This window comes from Phyllobates terribilis, unplaced genomic scaffold, assembly GCF_046119375.1.
Source record: "Phyllobates terribilis strain yellow unplaced genomic scaffold, ASM4611937v1 Scaffold_10__3_contigs__length_209671492, whole genome shotgun sequence".
Taxonomy (NCBI): domain Eukaryota; kingdom Metazoa; phylum Chordata; class Amphibia; order Anura; family Dendrobatidae; genus Phyllobates; species Phyllobates terribilis.
In genome coordinates, this window is record NW_027362770.1 from 96,552,970 (window position 1) to 96,572,835 (window position 19,866).

The 19,866-nt window shown below is 43.9% G+C and overlaps 1 protein-coding gene across 1 annotated transcript in view; it reads left to right on the top strand.

Moving 5' to 3' along the window:
• ZMAT2 (zinc finger matrin-type 2) overlaps positions 1 to 9,646 on the top strand; it is a 50,270-nt gene extending 40,624 nt beyond the window's left edge. Inside the window, exons 5-6 of the mRNA XM_073649640.1 lie at positions 7,262 to 7,407; positions 8,620 to 9,646. Coding sequence (XP_073505741.1) covers positions 7,262 to 7,407; positions 8,620 to 8,763 — 290 coding nt within the window. The 3' untranslated portion in view covers positions 8,764 to 9,646. The remainder of the gene's footprint in view (positions 1 to 7,261; positions 7,408 to 8,619) is intronic.
• The last annotated feature ends 10,220 nt before the right edge of the window (positions 9,647 to 19,866 follow it).

Here is a 19,866-nt window from a genome sequence, read left to right on the forward strand (position 1 = left end):
GTCCAGCACGCGAGCCCCCCTGTGTCCAGCACGCGAGCCCCCCCTGTGTCCAGCACGCGAGCCCCCCCTGTGTCCAGCACGCGAGCCCCCCCTGTGTCCAGCACGCGAGCCCCCCCTGTGTCCAGCACGCGAGCCCCCCCTGTGTCCAGCACGCGAGCCCCCCCTGTGTCCAGCACGCGAGCCCCCCCTGTGTCCAGCACGCGAGCCCCCCCTGTGTCCAGCACGCGAGCCCCCCCTGTGTCCAGCACGCGAGCCCCCCCTGTGTCCAGCACGCGAGCCCCCCCTGTGTCCAGCACGCGAGCCCCCCCTGTGTCCAGCACGCGAGCCCCCCCTGTGTCCAGCACGCGAGCCCCCCCTGTGTCCAGCACGCGGAGCCCCCCCTGTGTCCAGCACGCGAGCCCCCCCTGTGTCCAGCACGCGAGCCCCCCCTGTGTCCAGCACGCGAGCCCCCCCTGTGTCCAGCACGCGAGCCCCCCCTGTGTCCAGCACGCGAGCCCCCCCTGTGTCCAGCACGCGAGCCCCCCCTGTGTCCAGCACGCGAGCCCCCCCTGTGTCCAGCACGCGAGCCCCCCTGTGTCCAGCACGCGAGCCCCCCCTGTGTCCAGCACGCGAGCCCCCCCTGTGTCCAGCACGCGAGCCCCCCCTGTGTCCAGCACGCGAGCCCTCCCCTGTGTCCAGCACGCGAGCCCTCCCTGTGTCCAGCACGCGAGCCCTCCCTGTGTCCAGCACGCGAGCCCTCCCTGTGTCCAGCACGCGAGCCCTCCCTGTGTCCAGCACGCGAGCCCTCCCTGTGTCCAGCACGCGAGCCCTCCCTGTGTCCAGCACGCGAGCCCCCCACTGTGTCCAGCATCAAAGCAAAGCCGTCCCCGTGTCCAGCATCAAAGCAAAGCCGTCCCCGTGTCCAGCATCAAAGCAAAGCCGTCCCCGTGTCCAGCATCAAAGCAAAGCCGTCCCCGTGTCCAGCATCAAAGCAAAGCCGTCCCCGTGTCCAGCATCAAAGCAAAGCCGTCCCCGTGTCCAGCATATACTTACTTCACTTCCCGTTTCCCTACGCTCCTGTCTCTGATGCACTGACTCTCCACAGTGTGCAGGCTGATGCCATTGTGTCAGCTGTTTCTAACGCTGATTGGTGGAAGAGGGAAGTGGCGGCCCCTCCTCCACCAATGCATTCACCGCGGATTGAGACCACGGATTGAGACAGCGGTGACGGTGTGCAGGCGGGCAGTGACGGCGTGCGGTGCAGTGCGGCCCGTGGGCCACTGTTATCAGCCCTTCGGCTGTCTCGGTCCGCGGGCCGGACTGGAACAGCCAGAGGGCCAGATGTGGCCCGCGGGCCGCACGTTGTCCAGCTCTGCATTAGACGGTATGGCAACTCTCCTGACATGTCTGTTTTAGTAATAGTTCCTCTGAGATTGCTCATAGAGATTTAGTAATAAATTGGCAACTGGGTGTTACCATTCTCCTGGGGTGCACCTCTACTCAATCTGTTACAATTGGCACAGGTTGGGGCAGAGACACGCCCTCATCTGGTAACCCACAATTTTAATTGTATTCCTACGTTTTTACAATTTGTAACAGGAACTGCAAAATGTAGAATATTAGGCAATGATGCCTTGTAATTGTTGTTCATCGGTAATGTAATTACTTGGATATGTAAGGAAGAGTGACTCGCAGTCTTGGGCTACTTTCACACTACATTTATTGGCACCTACTGTAATTTTTGGACTGTAAGACGCACCTTCCCATAAGACACACTCCAGGTTTAGACAGCAGAAAATAGGAAAAAAATGTTTTTCCTATTAATTAAAGCTTCCATGGAGGGGTAGTGGGAGGGGTCATTATCACTAATTTTAATATACTAGTGTAGAATAGGGAGGTAATAAATCTATTTAGTGTTTCTCTGCAGTGTTATACACACAAACAGCACTGCTACATGCACATATACACATACAAACAGCTCTGCTACATGCATGCACATACACACAGCTCTGCTACATGCATGCACATGTACCTACACAGCTCTGCTACATGCATGCACATGTACCTACACAGCTCTGCTACATGCATGCACATGTACCTACACAGCTCTGCTACATGCATGCACATGTACCTACACAGCTCTGCTACATGCATGCACATACACACAGCTCTGCTACATGCATGCACATGTACCTACACAGCTCTGCTACATAGAAAGACACATGCATAGCTCTGCTGCATGCACACACACACACACATACCACATCATGCAGTTCCTGATCAAGACCTGTACTGAGGCTGCAGGAGTTGAGTGTTGAGCATTTGCAGGACCTTCCACTTGATTTAAAGGGGTCGTAACCATGGATACCTAAGGTCCTGCAATGCCTGCACATGAGGAAAGAGACATGGCGAATCAGAAAAACTATGCTACATTTCTAATTGGAGGTATTTGCTAATATTATTATTATTACACCTACTACATATTGGGATAGGATCTTGGAGATGAAAATACCCATTTAAGTCAAGCACCTTTCAGGTCATGTGATCAGTCACATGACCTGAAAGGTTCTGGAATTACTGGTGCAAAAGGTCCTTCAGCTGCTCAGCTCATGCAGTCTCTGTTCAGGCCCCAGTAAGCTTCCTCGCCTGCTCTCCACCGATCACATAGATTAGTGCAGAGCAGGAGGAGAAACAGCAGCTCTCTCTGATAGGACAGGACGCGGTGTCAGCGTTCTCCTCCATCACAGGAAGCAGCCTACAGACTATAAGACGAACACACTTTTTAACAAGAGTTTTTCTTGTTAAACAATGCATCTTATAGTCCGAAAAATACGCTATTTACCGTATTACATAGAAAAGTTACTGGCATCTACGCCAAATGTACCCATAAGCTCCCATTCAATGAATGCCAGAACAGTGTCCAGAGTACGTTGGGTACATCTTCATTTTTTTTTTATAAAATAGTGCAGCAGACAGTTTACCCAAAGGAAACAGTCAACAATGACCGCCTATGGTTTCCATTGGAGTTATGATCCTCCCAACATCTGCTTATGATATTCAATGCATAACAGTGTGAGGGTGTGAAAAAACCTTAAAGGGGTTTTTTACCCCTAACTTTTTTTTTTTTTTCAACAGGGCCCAGCATGGTCTATAAATTTAAATCCTCCAACCATCATCAAACCACCAATCCTCCAGAACAGGATGTTCAGAGTCAGAGACCAACCTGTTCCCAACGCCATAAAATATTGTCCCAAAGCTTATAATTCTTTGTAAAGGCCCTGTTAAACAAGCCGACAGATGTTTTAAGGCCTGTTTAGACAGGTTGGCCAGAATTACATACGCACCGAACGATTAAGACTAATTCCATATCTTTATTGGGGGCCCAATGAAAAAGCCCATGTATGAAAATGGAGGCAAAGATGAGTACCTTGTGCTGTGTGTAATTCTGTTGGTACTGTATTAAGACTCCATACAAGTCAGTTTTGCAAAATTGGTGAAAATTAACTTTTTTTTTTCTATTCAGTAACAGCTTCCCGGCTCTGCTTCACAATGGCCACGGAGTGGCAATGGAAGCCTTTATCAGTTGCTCTGGCGGCTGACCTGTCTCTCCCTATTCTTTATACTGCAGCTCATTGTGTTCATATTGGCTTCTATATACAGGCACAAGCTCACCTGGCTGATTGGGGTTTACATGCTGTAATGTGAGTGGTAATATATAAGCACATCCTGCGACTCTGCTCCCTATTGGAGATAATATAGCAGACAATGGGGATGCTACTTTTTATTTTTTTCTTGCATGAAATCGAATATAGAGAAATCTTTCTATGCCTCGGTATGATAAGGAAATGTGGATGGGCCAATGCTCCTCTATGGGTGCCCTATTATGGCTTTGTACATAACCGAGTCCTTGCAGACGTGATTGCTTTAATTTGACAGCTTTAAATAGATCTGTCACTGCAGATATAATGGTAATTAATATCAAATGATAGAGGGCTGTGATAGATCTGATACAAGTAGACGCTCTTTTGACTAGCATGCATGAACTGCGCGATTGAATGGATTCTTCGATCTGATCCACAGTGTCACATTGATTATGTATGAGAGAAGGAGCTGCTATTGCACCCCGCTGGATTTTAATTCTGCATGAGCTCCTGCTCCCTTCCTAGGGGTCTATGGAAGCTTGTTCTTCACAATTACTTTTAGTGAAATTGCACATATAATTAATAGTTTCTTTTAATGCCTGTTCTAGGAGGCCTTGTAGATGCTGGCAATGATCACAATGTATTAAAAATGTATTTATCTCGCTGGTTATATTCCATTCTGTTCATTATTGCACGTATCCATGAAATATATTTTCAGTCTCGCTTCCTCCTTTAAGGCTGTTCTCTTTGATTTTTATGGTTTACCAATAAAATATTGGGACCGTAATGGAGATTGTACTGTGGCAGGGAGGATCTAATTCTGCCAACACAAGTCTGTTGAAAGGTCCCTGACAACCATTACGAAGTCTGTAAGCAGTGTTTGTCGTTTAGTGGAAATTTCACACAAGTAAGACTAAAATCCAAAGTGAAAGTATTGCACCCAAGAGACAGATCTCCAAGTTCTGGGGGAATGCTCCTAATGCTTACCCATATTTACAAATGGATACATCCCAAAGTGTATGAAATGCAAGCCTGCCCCTATAATGCTCAGCAATGCTTTTGCCCCTATTGTGACAGTTCACAGGACTGTCCTGGCAACATTCCCGATTCTGCCAGCTCCCTGGCAAAATCTGGAAACCTCCTGGCAGAATCGGGAATGTTGCCAGGATGTTTACCATGTCTTAAATATGTTGTTATATTGGACTACAAAATGTGTGGCCTTTCTTTTGGATATGCCATCTAAATCGGATTACTTTTAGGTCTGACTCCCTGCGCACTTGCAGACCACAGTACTTGCTGTCTAGGACTGAGCTGCTGTAGCACAAGCACTAGAGCTTGGCCTGATAATAAAGAGGACCGGTGCACATTGCCTCCTACAGTTAGCCGAACAGGGGACTGAGTTAGGCCCTCAACAATCCGATAATGATGACCTATGCTAAAGATAGACAAACAATTCTTTAGTCCCAAAAAGACAAGAAAAAACTGCAGGAGGAAGCTCAGTACAGTTCGTTCTGACAGTGTCCTAGACAATGAATGGAGGGGAGGTGCACATTTTAAACCTCTCTCTATTCTTGAAGCGAGAGTAACTTTTTAAAGACCATCTGTCTCCAGGTTTTTTTCTATGTAATCTCAAGAGTAGCATGATGTAGGGATTCCAGCAATGTCACTTACTGGGCTGCTTGCTGTAGTTTTGATAAAATCAAATGTGTTCTCTGCTGCAGATCTAGCAGGTCTCTGAATGCTAAGCTCAGCTCTGTATTACCCCGCTCACCACTGATTGACAGCTTTCTGCATAGATTGGCTAAACAGGGAAGGGGACAGAACAGGAGGACTACCTGGCACAACACAACTAGTCCTCTGTTGATGATGTCCTGCTGATAAAACACTGATGTTATTGAAATTAAGTACACAGAACTGCATGTGGCACATCACTGGAATCAGAGTCTCTGGCCCAACAGCATGCTTCTCTCAGATTAATTAGCAAAAACCTGTTGACAGATTTTCTTTGTTACCCCTGCATTAGGTTTTATTTGCTCAACCTAAGTGTAAACTGAAAATATCTCCTTAAAGGGATTGTCCGGTCTAAAACTACAACTCTGCAGTCGCCTTATGTGATTGCAGACTTGTGATTCCTCACATCGCGCGCACTGTGAGAATTGTGCAGTGTCAGCGCCAGGAACGTTGGTGATGTGACCGCAATTATGCGATATACATTCTCCCGGCCACATTCCGACTAGACTGTTTCCAGTGTCGCTCAATACACCTGAATTGAGCGAGGCTGCGTCCATCTGGTAGGAATGTTGGCATCCCCTTTAAGGAGAGCCTGTATTTAACCCACATGACTTCACGGGCATTGCACCCAGGCAGCAAACTCTTCTGAGTGGCCAGCACCCGATCAGCTGTCTGTAGATGCGTTTTCGGTTTGGTCATGTAGCAAGGCTCATCAAAGGGTTGGCCGTTCTCATAAGGCATCTACCTCTCCTACGTAGTACTTTCGGGAGTTTATTTTGCTCATCGAGAGAACAAACTTGCATACTTTTCTCCTATGGAGCACTACCAGTAGACTTCATAGTCTTGTTAAACGGGTTGTCCAGTAAAAACAAGTTTACTGATTAGTGGGTGTCTACCACTGGGGATCACACCAATCAGCTATACTTGTCATGGCACTTTTATCCCTATTACGAAACAAAGCAGCATTTTTATGGGATTGCCAGAAAAAGGACGAGCGCAGTGCTCAGCAGCCTCGTAGGGAATGATCAGGTAGGCGGTGCAAGTGAGTGCACTGCTGCTACATTATAACTGGGATTAAAGTTCCCCATTGTAATCTATACAGGTCCCAGCAATCAAGCCCATTGAAGGAGAACCAGTGCCCACAGGGATTTACTAGATCATAGTGCACATGACTGTAAGCTGTCATTGGGATGAGTCTGCAGAGTGGCCACCACCACAGCTTGCCTGTTGGCCCCCCCGAGGTCCTAAATAATATAGCGTATGAAAGGAGCGTATGAAAAGTTAATTGCAGACATATGGTTACATAGCACCTGAACAGTTTCCATTTTAATCATGATGTAACTTGGGGCCTCTGTAGCATTTTTATTTTTCAAGTACTAAGCACATTTACTAAGGGATTTCACAGGGCAATGTCGTAAAGTACTTATGGCAGACGCATTTCAATCACTTTCTGACCTATCCGTTTGATGTCGCTTTTCATCATGTGCAATCAGGAAATATAAAATGTATTTTAATCATTGGGTGACTAATAAAAAGCGAGTTCTAATTTGTTCATGTGATTGCATTGTCTGAGAGTCACTATCTAATCAAAGGAGATTGGTTGTAGTGTACCTGTAAAGCGCCCTAACGGCCCCTTTCTTGTGATTCATTTTGCATTGTGATGCTGGAAAAGGGACTTGTGAAGGCTCAGGAGTTTTACTTTTTCTTCTCGCTGCTTTTTTTTGCAAGTTCTTGCGTAAATCAGACCTGTCCATGCCATTAATTCTGCGGGCTTCGAGATGAATGGGATGCCCTTCAGCACAACAGCTCAGTCGAAAGTTGTACTGCTGTGCTCGGCAGACACTTCCAGGATTTAAAGACCCTCCGACACCTAAACTGCTATTGATTTTACAATGACTTGTGCATTTCAGATCAGCGGAACTTGGGGATGTCCATGCGAGTAGAACGCTCGACACTGGATCAAGTAAAAAAACGATTTGAGGTAAATAAGAAGAAAATGGAAGAAAAACAAAAGGATTACGACTTTGAAGAGAGAATGAAAGAACTGCGGGAGGAGGTGAGCATATTTGACCACGTCTCAAATTGCTTGAAACTGGGCTTAAAGTCACTTTAAATCTAGAAATTAATAGTGAAACTAATCATGAAGTATAGTTGCTCTCTATGATTTAGGGTTATGCAAAAAATGCTGCTGACTGTCACTTTCCCTGCTGTGTTAATCACCCCACACTACTTCTTAAAACAGGACCTCCTCACGAGGTGGCGCTGCTTTCACTTACCACAGCTTGTTTCACCAGTGCCCCCTGATGACATCCCAGAGCAATCACTATGAAAGAAGCCAGGAGAAATGATCATAGCACCAGCTTACAGCTTTCTGTCAATACCTTAAAATGGATCGTCATCATAGGCGACACTGGGGTCACTTCCCCTACTTCTATCACCACCCCCTTTCTGATGACTGCCTGTTTCAGGGTGGTGACAAGCTGTGGAGAGGTTCTATGCTCACTTTTCTCTGCCTTATTCACTGTGTTTAATTCGGGACATCATGGGAGGGGGGCGTTGATGAAAAAAGCTGTGGTATATGGACACAGCGCTGCCCCTTTCAGATCTGTGGAGTCTGTGTCCATTTTGGTGGAGATAAACGGTAAAAAGACGATGGGACTATATCCATCGGCACACAAACCAACGCGTTTCAGCTTAGAAAGCCTTACTCATGGTTACATGCTGCCTCTTAAAACCAAGGATATATATAGTAAAACACATCACATTTTGATGAAGATCCAGTAGAATTGAAGCACCTAGATGAATTAATACACCTGAGGAAATGTAATAAATTGAGAACATAGAGGCTAAGTGGTTAAAAAAGAAACACAACTCCTTAATCATACTGTAAAGTTAAGTCCTGTCTGACATTTAAACCTAAAGGGGTCCTAGTATTTAATTTGAAGATCCAATAGGATTCCCTGTTAAGTACTTGTTTTCAGACATCTCTGGTGGTTTCTGTCCCTTGAGAACAAAGGATTTGGCGTGTACGAGATTGGGGCAAAGTTTGGTACTCCCTGCATACAATCCAGCAGCCTCCCACCTTTTTCTTCTTCTTAAATCTAGAGGTGTGCTGTTGGATTGATGGCAGGGACATTTTTGGAACAGCCGCTTTTAGAATTTGTTTGACATTGATGTTACATTTTAAAAATAAATGATGTTGATGATATTGCTCTCTCTCTAGTGCTTATATAATTGTATAACTTGGATCTTATTCTTTTAAACGCAGGAGGAAAAAGCGCGAGCTTATAAAAAAGAAAAGCAAAGGGAGAAAAAGAGGAAGGCAGAAGAAGATTTGGGTTTTGAAGAAGATGATGAAATGGCTGCTGTCATGGGTTTCTCAGGGTTTGGCTCTTCCAAAAAGAGTCACTGATTTGAACTTGAAAGCAGCAGTCTAGTCACCGAGCAGATGATGTTTCTCCCCCACTGTCTTTTTATATTTGAGAAGAGCTTTTTTTTTAATATATATATATATATATATATTCACCATAATCCAATATGCCTCAAGTAGTTTATGCTCGACGCAAAGGATTATGGGAGTCCTAACGATCAAGCAAACTGTTGTGCTGACCAAAACTGTGAATCGATGCGCCAACTCTTATTTACTTGCAAGCTACATAATCACTTCTTAATCATATGAGCTGATAATCCCACATCTAAACCGCTATTTATATCGGCTTGCCTCTGCACGGTGCCAGGGTTTTAAAAAAAAAAAAAAACAGCCTTAACTCTGTAGTTTAAATATGGCCATTTTTTTGGAAGGGTGCTGTCATTCTTACCTTTTCTCTGCATAGAGTCAACAAGATGTCCCGCAGTGAATACTGGGGCCATCACTAAATGGCTGCTACCAATGTAATGAAAAGGTCTTATCACAAGTCACTGAACCCCAATGTGAGAGTCCCAGTCACCTTTATCTATGGAGTACTGGTTCGTTTGTGTACATTCATTAATGGGAAGGTGGACCCTCTCCATAACGATGACCATGACTTCTCTCAGTGGTCTCTGTAATATCCATATATTTCAATGAAGAGTGGCCGATATCCTGGATCAGCTTATTCTTGGGGTGGATGAGGACCCCCACAGCCGGACCCCCACCAATCTGTCCAATATCCCTTTTCAGTGCTTTACCCGGAGAACATTTTCATCTCTAAATGAAAAAAATGTGATAAGGTGTAATGTGGGTTGTCCCACATTTTTCTTTTGTAAATTTAGGGAATATTTTAAAATTAAAAACAAACATTACTCGCCAGTATAAACCACCGCTGTTCTAGTTTTTTTTTTATTTCTTCCATTTGTCCATCACCTGCAGCGAATCACGTTCCACTTTCCCTTCTGACTGATACAGCCAGTCACTTGTTTCAGCAGTGATGCCTCTTTGTACATCATGAGAGAGCAGGGACAAGTGATTGGCTGCAGTGGTCACTTGGTTACATGGCTCACAACCAGCAGCTCTCCAACTGATCTAGGAGTCTCAGAAACTGCCAAGCTGTGATTGAGGGGTGAAAGTGCAATCCCCCAGAGAAAGCTGAAAAAAAAAGCTCAGTTGCTCTAGAAGCAGAGATTTCACATATTGTGCTCCAAAAGCAATAAATATGAATATCTCTTCAACTGAGTGATGCAGGGCAAAACAGAAAAAAGCAGACTCAGGGGAGTTCAGGGATATTTTTTCAAGGGATTTAAGTTTATTTGTTTTTCAGCAAGTGTCAAAAATGTGGCTGCTTACTTCCAAAAAATAGTGTGACCCTTGTGGCTCTGTTTGGTATTGCAGCTTTGCCCCTTTTAAGTGAATAAGCTTTAATACAAGTCTGAGTCTTTGGCGACAACAGCCATAGTTTTCTCATCTCATACTGCCTAATAGTTTGTCCCACCTAATAACAAAACCAAAGTATGTGGAGCTATATGCTAAAGTGTAAAATTCCATAGGCTCATATGACTCTATTAAAGGGAATGTATCTTCAAAATGATTTAAGTGCATCTTTAAAAAAAAATAAAAAATAAATGTTGTGTTTTTTTTTCATACCACAAGCTGTATTAAAAAATAAAAAAGAACAATAGAAACGTTGCAGTTTTTACACTGGCCACTGGGGCGATCATACACATACTTCCTGTTTGTTATAGAGGACTTTACAGAATTCTCATTGTCATCACAGTAAGGATTACAATGACGGGTGACACCTCTATACACTGCTGATTTTAAAATAGGATCCCCCATTCACAATGGGGAATGACACATCTCCCTGCTCCCCGCTCTCCTTCACAATGACTGTTGCACACGCTCATTAGATGCTTCAGTATAAAAGATGGGGTCTGAGTCAGTCTATTGCTGCAAATGTATATGAGTCTTTCCTGAAATTGAAAGTATGTGTGTAGAAAAGCCTTAGTGGCCAGTTTTAAAATTGCAAGATTCATAATTTTTTATGAGTAATGATAGGGGATGGGGGAAGTGTTACCAAAATTATTTTTTTCTTTTGAACATAAAAACCTGATTTAACCAATGGGTCATTTTTGAGGACTTATTCCCTTGTGTTAGGATCCCAATATATTTCAGCAACCAAAAGCTCTGCTTAATATAAAGAAACTGTGTCGTTGGTTACAAAACATCCGGCCCATTCTGTAGGGGGAAACGGAATAATGCTGGTGTATGGGCTGCTGCTCTTCAAGTTGGCACATGTTCTCGAATACCAGCTGGTTAATGGTTTTGCTGGGAACAAGATCTGGAGGACAGTCAAAACCATTGAAGGGCTTAATAAGTGTATTTAAACTTTTTTCTTTTTTTTTTTTTTCTTTTTAATAAACCTTTATCATAAATCTGGTTACCTCAACAGTAGTGTTACGCACATACCGGGGACAACGGATTAATTTTTATATAATTTTTTTTTTTTAAGCCTTTTTATATGTAAAAATTTCTTTTCCGCTATATTCTTTTTCTTCTGGTGATTTTTAAAATGAGAAGAAAAGCAAAACCAACCTTAAATTAGTTGGAAATGACCCGTGTCTTTGGCATCCATGCCCCCACAAACACACTTTAAAATAAATTCATTGCCGCTGTCACGCCTGCTGAATTTCATTATTGCCATCTATTGTAAGGAGTCCAGAGCTGAGCATTTTTTTTTTTATGGGAAACAATTTTCCCTTCCCCCTGCCATGTAAATCTCCACCACAGTCCATAATATTTGTCAGTGCTTGCTTCAATGGCCTTGCTCCCGGTACATTCTCTGTTGATAAACACTAATAAAATCGAGTTCCGACTATTTTGCTAATGAGCTATGATGGCAATTCGCCTATGACATAGGACAATAATTCTTTCCCTTCTGTAGAGTATGTCGGCATGAGGCACCTAGGCGGAAAATTAAATTTTTTTTTCTATTCTTTCTTTGCTAGTGTTTATAGTTTCTACACTTTGTTAGGCATTTAAATTAACCAGGTTGGCTCCGTAGTAGTGGTAGATAATTATTTTTTTTTGTGTGTTTTTTATATCGTCTTTGTATTGTTTTATATATACGTTTTTTGCAAATAAATTTTGAATCTGGAATTTTTATTTTAACAAACGGTTCATATATGTAAATTGATAAACAAAGTCTTTGTGGTAAATTAAAGCGTTTGTTGGACAATGACCGCTAGATGGAAGACTCCCTTGACCATAAATAATCATTGATCATCTGACCTTGTTAGAGGAAAGTTTAAAGGGAACCTAACGGATGATACATGCTGCCCAAACCGTGGGCAGCATGTATCATCAGCCACTGGCTGTATGATCACAACCATGTATATTTGACTTTAATAGCTGACGGGGACCAAGCCGCGCTGTGCACTAGTCGTATAGGCGGGTTCCCAGCGACTACTCCCCTCCTTCTAACAGTGATTGACAAGTTTCTGCCTATGTGCGCATGTAGGCAGAGACTTGTCAGTCACTGGCAGCGGGCAGAATAGAGCCACTGGGGACCCGCCTATACGACTAGTCCTGCGCACATGGCGGCTGGGTCCGTGGCAGCTATTAAAAGTATGTTTTTCTCTGAAATGCCACAGCGTTTTAGAGTCAAACATACCTGGCTGTGACATGCTGCCCACAGTTTGGGCAGCATGCATCACCTGTCAGATTCCCTTTAAGTATTACATAGTGCCTATTCCAGTCAATGGGCTGTCTGTGTGATACAGGACAGGAAAGGTACCTAAGAGTATGAGCTGCTCTTTGCAATTACTCTCCAATCTGGTCAAGAAGTGAGGACCCTTAAGAGGACCTTCTCTGCAAGTCAGAATTCCATAACAGGATATACTACTTCTCTATAGACATCGTACCTTACTCTTTAAAGCTGAATATATCATGAGCGCTTGTTACTATACAATACATTTTATCATTGATGGAGCACATTCTGCCTCTGTACACCTGCAATTAACTGCAAAATTGCGATTCCCACAGTTTAACTGCTTTGCTGTCAATAGCAACAGCGTTATAGAAGTTGTTAGAAAGTGGGAGGCCCTCTTTCAACCCCCCCCCCCTCCCATCCCTGAAGACCTGATTGTGGGGGTTTCAATGTGTTGTCATGGCAGCATAGAGACCTACTAATGGTTCCCAAGATGCCACCCTATTCCCTCTGTTAGCTTCTTGGTCTAAAACAGTGGTTCTCAACCTTCCTAATGCCATGACCCTTTAATACAGTTCCTCATGTTGTGGTGACCCCCAACCATAAAATTATTTTCGTTGCTACTTCATAACTGTAATTTTGCTACTATTATGAATCGTAATGTAAACATCTGATATCTTCAATTTGTAACAATGAAAATACATCCTGCATAAGTAATACAGTGATCACATTATACACAGGAGCTCTGTATATAGTGTACAGGTAATACATTGATCGGTGACAGTTTGAACAGGAGCTCTGTGTATAGTGTACAGTTAATTAGCTCTCCCCACTCCCAGTTCATCAGGTGCTCTCCCCACTCCCAGTTCATCAGGTGCTCTCCCCACCCCCACTCTCAGTTAATCATGTGCCCCAAGACCATTTAATTAATAATAAAGTTTTTCATACTTGCCTCTCATACGATTCCTGCAGTTCCACTTCTGGAATGACATCTTGGCACTCTATGCTGGCAAGTATGTGATGACGTCATTGTGTATGCGCTGAGTCCAGTGTGTCACTGAAGAGGCGGAGGGACTCCCTTGGAGCTGCATGTCCGTGAGAGCTCCAAGGCTGAAGCTCACTGCGCCGAGATGCAAGCCGCCGGTGGCCGCGCTGCGGCGCACGATATCCTGGGGCCCGGTGAGCAGTAGTACAAGTGGGGGGGGGGGGCCCCGGATCAAGCACGGGCCCCCACTCTTTATTGGATCCCATACAGCAGTAAGGGCAGTAATGCCCTTATGGTGGCACTGCCTAAGACCATCAGAAAACACACATTTCCGATGGTCTTAGGCAACCCCTGTGAAAGGGTCATTCGTCCCCCAAAAGGATTGCAACCCAAAGGTTGAGAACTGCTTGTCTAATAAAATGTCAGTCAATGTAGTGGAACATCTATCCCAGTAGCTGTTCCCTCTTTCTGCTTCTGTTGCAGGGCATTTATGTAGTAGCCCTATTTTACTCCTGTGACTCCTGGTACTACCCACTTGAGGTAGATTGGGGGTTTAATACCTGACTGTTAGAATTTCTCCCAGCTGTGATCACTGAGCGGGTCTGCTTTCTATTTAAACGCCCGAGTCTCAGACTCCAATTGCCAGTTATAGTTTATACTATCTCTGGTTTACTTCTGTGGTTCAGCTCTTGTACAGTCTGGCATATTCTCATTCTTACCTCAGCCTGTTTATTGACTATTGTTCTGATTTATCATTTTGTTCATTGTCTTCTCTCTTGGTTTTGACCCAGTGACTTTATAATTTCTGCCAGCCTACTCCACCGAACAGCAGCTGCTCCAACTCAGCCCATGGTTTGTGTAGTCTGTATTCCTGTGCAATCTATGACTCCCCTAGGACCAGAAAGTCAGTCACTTCTACAAAGTCTGTCCCTGGAAGTTCTAGTTAGAGCTGGCAGCTGACCACAGATATACACTGCTCAAAAAAAACAAAGGGAAGACTTAAACAACAGAATATAACTCCAAGTAAATCAAACTTCTGTGAAATCAAACTGTCCACTTAGGAAGCAACACTGATTGACAATCAATTTCACATGCTGTTGTGCGAATGGAATAGACAATAGATGGAAATTATTGGCAATTATCAAGACACACTCCATAAAGGAGTGGTTCTGCAGGTGGGGACCAGAGACCACATCTCAGTACCAATGCTTTCTGGCTGATGTTTTGGTTACTTTTGAATATTGGTTGTGCTTTCACACTCGTGGTAGCATGAGACGGACTCTACAACCCACGGAAGTTTCTCAGGTAGTGCAGCTCATCCAGAATGGCACATCAATGTGAGCTGTGTCTGTCAGCCTAGTGTCCAGAGGCTGGTGGCGCTACCAGGAGACGTGGAGGGGGCCCTAGGATGGCATCAACCCAGCAGCTGGACTGCTACCTCCGCCTTTGTGCAAGGAGGAACAGGAGGAGCACTGCCAGAGCCCTGCAAAATGACCTCCAGCAGGCCACAAATGTGCATGTGTCTGCACAAACTGCTAGAAACCGACTCTGAGGGCCCGACGTCCACAGATGGGGGTTGTGCTCACAGCCCAACACCGTGCAGGACGCTTGGCATTTGCCACAGCACACTAGGATTGGCAAAGTCGCTGTGGTGAGTGATCTGCTGCCTGCAACATCCTTCAGCATGACCGGTTTGTCAGTGGGTCAGTAATGGTGTGGGGTGGCATTTCTTTGGAGGGCCGCACAGCCCTCCATGTGTTCGCCAGAGGTAGCCTCACTGCCATTAGGTACCGAGATGAGATCCTCAAATCCCTTGTGAGACCATATGCTGGTGCGGTTGGCCCTGGGTTCCTCCTAATGCAGGACAATGCCAGACCTCATGTGGCTGGAGTGTGTCAGCAGTTCCTGCAAGATGAAGGCATTGAAGCTATGGACTGGCCCGCCCGTTCCCCAGACCTGAATCCGATTGAGCACATCTGGGACATCATGTCTCGCTCCATCCACCAACGTCACGTTGCACCACAGACTGTCCAGGAGTTGGCGGATGCTTTAGTCCAGGTCTGGGAGATCCCACAGGAGACCATCCGCAACCTCATCAGGAGCATGCCCAGGCATTGTAGGGAGGTCATACAGGCACGTGGAGGCCACACACAATACTGAGCCTCATCTTGACTTGTTTTAAGGACATTACATCAAAGTTGGATCAGCCTGTAGTGTGTTTTTGCACTTTAATTTTGGGGGTGACTCCAAATCCAGGCCTCAGTTGGTTAATAAATTTGATTTCCATTGATGATTTTTGTGTGATTTTGTTGTCAGCACATTCCACTTTGTACAGAACAAAGTATTCAATGAGAATATTTCATTCATTCAGATCTAGGATGTGTTATTTGAGTGTTCCCTTTATTTTTTTGAGCAGTGTATATACATTACATATTGAGTGATCAAGATCCTTTTAGGTCAGGTGTAGGGAACCTTTTTTCTCCCAAAGGGCCATTTGGATATTCATACCATCCTTCTGGGGCCATACAAATCACATTCTAACTCCGCTCACAAAGTACGTCCTGGCACTGGCGTCAGGACATAATCTTTCATTGCACGTGCCTCAGCGTTAAATAGTGAACACTGCGCGCGTGCTCACAGAGCCAGAGGAAATGAAAGGGCTAGTGGCCATCAAAATACAGCTGCTGGCTAAAGTACTGTGGTCCCCAGGAATCTGCCTGGGAGCAAGGTAAAAGGTCATCGGGGGCCATAAACTGCCCGCGGACCTGAGGTTCCCCACCCCTGTTTTAGGTTCAAGTCCCAGTGGGACAAAAAAAAAAGTTAAAGGAGTTTGCCACTTTGTCTTGCAGCTTTCCTTAAAAACTGACCAGAACTCCTGTCCATAAATAGCTGCTGATGAAGCAGCAAACTGACCAAATGAGTCCATCAGCCTCCTCCACTTGTAAGACCCCTCACATGGGACAGCTGCTTTTCATTTGGAGGAGCCTGATGCACTGGTCTGCTCACATCTGCCTCCATCAATGGCCATTATATGGACTGAAGTGCTGTTCTGGTTGTGAGGAAAGCTGCATTAACAAAAGAAAATGGCCAACCTTTTAAAAGTTTAAAAAAGTTACATATATAAAAAATAAAAAAAAAGTAAAATCTATACTGTTTATATGTCAAGGTGATTTGGTCATCAGCATGCTTGTAACTACCCCAACTATCAAAATGTTATTTAACGTGTACAGTAAGTGCTAGGAAAAAGTCAGAATTAAGAATTATATTTAACACTTACATATAAGATGAACAGAAAAATATCATGTACCCCAAAATGGTACAGATGAAAACATCAACTCATCACACAAAAAACAAGCCCACACAGAGGTCCGTGAATTAAAAAATAGTTATAGCTCTGACTATGGCAACCTATAAAACTAGATTTTTTTAGATTTTTTTTTTTAATGGATTTTAATCAACAAAAGAAGGAAAACTACATATTTATTTTTCATTGCCATAATTATACTGTCATGCTGACTAAAGTTGACACCTAACTTTTACTGCACAGTGAACCCTGCAAAACGAAAGGAAGAAAAACACGAAGACAAACCCTCGTATGGCTCTATTAACTGATAAATAAAAAAACTAAAACTGCTATTACTGTGGAGCACAGTAATAAAAACGGAAAAAAGTGTCCTCCAACGCCCAATTTTTCATGCCAGGATATAGAGTACTGTGCAAAAGTTTTAGACAAGTGTGGACAAAATGCTGCAAAAAACAACTGTTACTTTATTTATTTTTTATCAGTTACCAAAATGCAAAGTGAATGAAGAAAAGTGAAATCAAAATCAATATTTGATATGATCACCACCCTTTCTTTGCACCTGTATAAAGTCAGGGATTTTGTAGGATTAAAGTCAGGTGGATGAGTAACCAGCTATAGCCAACAGGTGAGAATGATCATTATTTTCATATGTAGATTGAAACAGCAGTGTTGAAGGCTTAAAGGGATTGTGTGGTCTTCAGATGAAAGTCTGCTTTCACTCTGAGACTACAGACCTCTGAATCCTTACTGCATGCTCACTGCACGCTGTCAAGATTCTCCAGTGTGAGTGGGCGGTCATGTGTCCACGTGTATGCAACTTGGCTACATGCTATCACATGCTGACTAGACATGCTCAACGTTGCTCGATACAAGTGAATTAAGTGACGCCATGTATATCTAGTTGGCATGCAAGTGGAGTTATGCAAATCGAATACTTACGGTCATGTGACTGGCCGCTCTCACCGGCAAACACTGGAGAATCCTAACAGCGTGCAGTGCCAAACTGCTACAAAATGGAAGTCGTAGAAAGCTGTTTCATGTCACCGGTCATACACCATGGCAAGACTGAGCACAGCAACAAGACTCAAGGTAGTTAGGCTGTGTGCCCACGATGCGTTTTTTAAGCGTTTCCGCAGCGGCAGAAACGCTTAAAAAAACGCTTGGTAGAAGGTCTGCCATGTTCCCCAATGATAATCCGCATGTGCTGTGTACATGCTGCGGAAATTTCCGCTGCGGATTATCATTGTGGAAAAAAACGCAGCACAACCAATTATTTTGCAGAAGTGCTGCATTTTCGCCGCCATTGACTTGCATTGGAACGCATGACATCCGCATCACTGCATCTGTACATGCGGATTCCATGCGTTTCAATGTGCGGATGGTACCCACGTGTAGAGGAGAGGAGACTCTCCTCCGGACCCGGGTACCATAGAACATGTAAAAAAAAGAATAAAATAAAAAATAAATATTATACTTACCTTCTGATGGCCCCCAGTGTCCTTGTCTTCACTTGCCGGCAGATCTAGGTGGACTGAAGGACCTGCGCTGACGTCATGTGACGGCAGGTCCTTCAGTGCAGTGTACTACAAGCTGACGGCAAGCCAGGACGGAGCGAAGCAAGACTCCGGGGGCCATCGGAAGGTAAGTATAGATTTATTATTTTATTTTTTACCATTCTTTTGGTCACAGTATATAAATCCATGCCGGTTGCATGGATTTATATAGTGTGACCAAGTTGTCAAGCACTTTCTAAGTGATGCTAAAATCGCTTGGAAAGCGCTTGACACCCGCATGCGGAAATGCATGTGAAGAACGCTTCACATCCGCATGTCCCTGGCAGGAAAAAAGCATGTACAATCCGCATGCGTTTTTTCTGCCAGGGAGATGCAGAAACGCTCAGGAAAAATCCGGAGCATTTCTGCATCGTGGGCACATAGCCTTATACTGCATCACCAAGGTCTCTCCCAGGTAAAAATTTCAAAGCAAACTGGGATTTCAAGATATGTTTGCTCTTTACTAGTGATGAGCGAGTATGTTCTGTTAACTCTTTTGGCGAGCATGCTCGCCGAGTATCTTCAGCGTGCTCGGGTGTTATGTTTGAGTGACTGTGTGAATGATTTGCGACTGTTTGACAGCTTTAATACATGTGAGGAATTCCTAAGAAACAAGCATTCCTCACATGTATTAAAGCTGTCAAGCAATCACAAATGATGAGCACGGAGTGACTAAAACACAACACCCGAGCACCCTGAAGATACTCAGAAAACACCCGAACATGCTCGTAAATATCGAGTAACGAGCATGCTAGCTCTTCATTACTCTTTACCCTGTTGTCACCTTTTGTAAATGATGGATTCTGGGTTGTTGTTTTTTACATTATATTAAGGTGTCACCCGTCATTGTAATTCTGCCTATGATGATAATGAGACTGCTGAAAAGTCATTTGTACAGAACAGACAGTGTGAGTTTAGTATAAGGCTTAATGAGCAGTTTGAAAATTGCAAGATTTCTAATTTTTTTTTTATTGATATAGAAAAGTGGGGGAAAAAATTGACATTTTGTAGAAATACATTTAACATAAAATCCTGATTTAATAACTCATTTTCTGATAACACATTTCCCTTTAAAGAGTAAAATTCTAGCGTTTTACAGGAGAAAAAACTGTATTCCTTTTTACTAAATAATTTTAAACAATAAGATAATATGCACCCAACATCATGTCCTAGTGTTGTATGGGACAGACGACCTGTGCCGCCCTTCACCCATGGGAAGGTGGTTGTCACTAGCGGCCATGCGTCTGCAGCAACTACTTGAATAAAGTTTTGATGCTGCACATTAAACCTCTTGAAGAGGCGTCTGTCATAAATGTGTACTTTCATTCATCGATAAATCCCCACTTGCACTTTCATATAAGTAACGTGGTATCTGACTGAGATCCATAGGGCTGTCCTATGATAATGATTGGTATTAAAGGCATTATATGACCAGACCCATAGTGTGCTAGATATTCCAGTACGTTATAGTCAAAATAATATAGTAAAATGTAATAAATAATATGAAAAAATAGCATGTATTGTTCTTTTTTTGTCTTCTTAAAGGGATCTA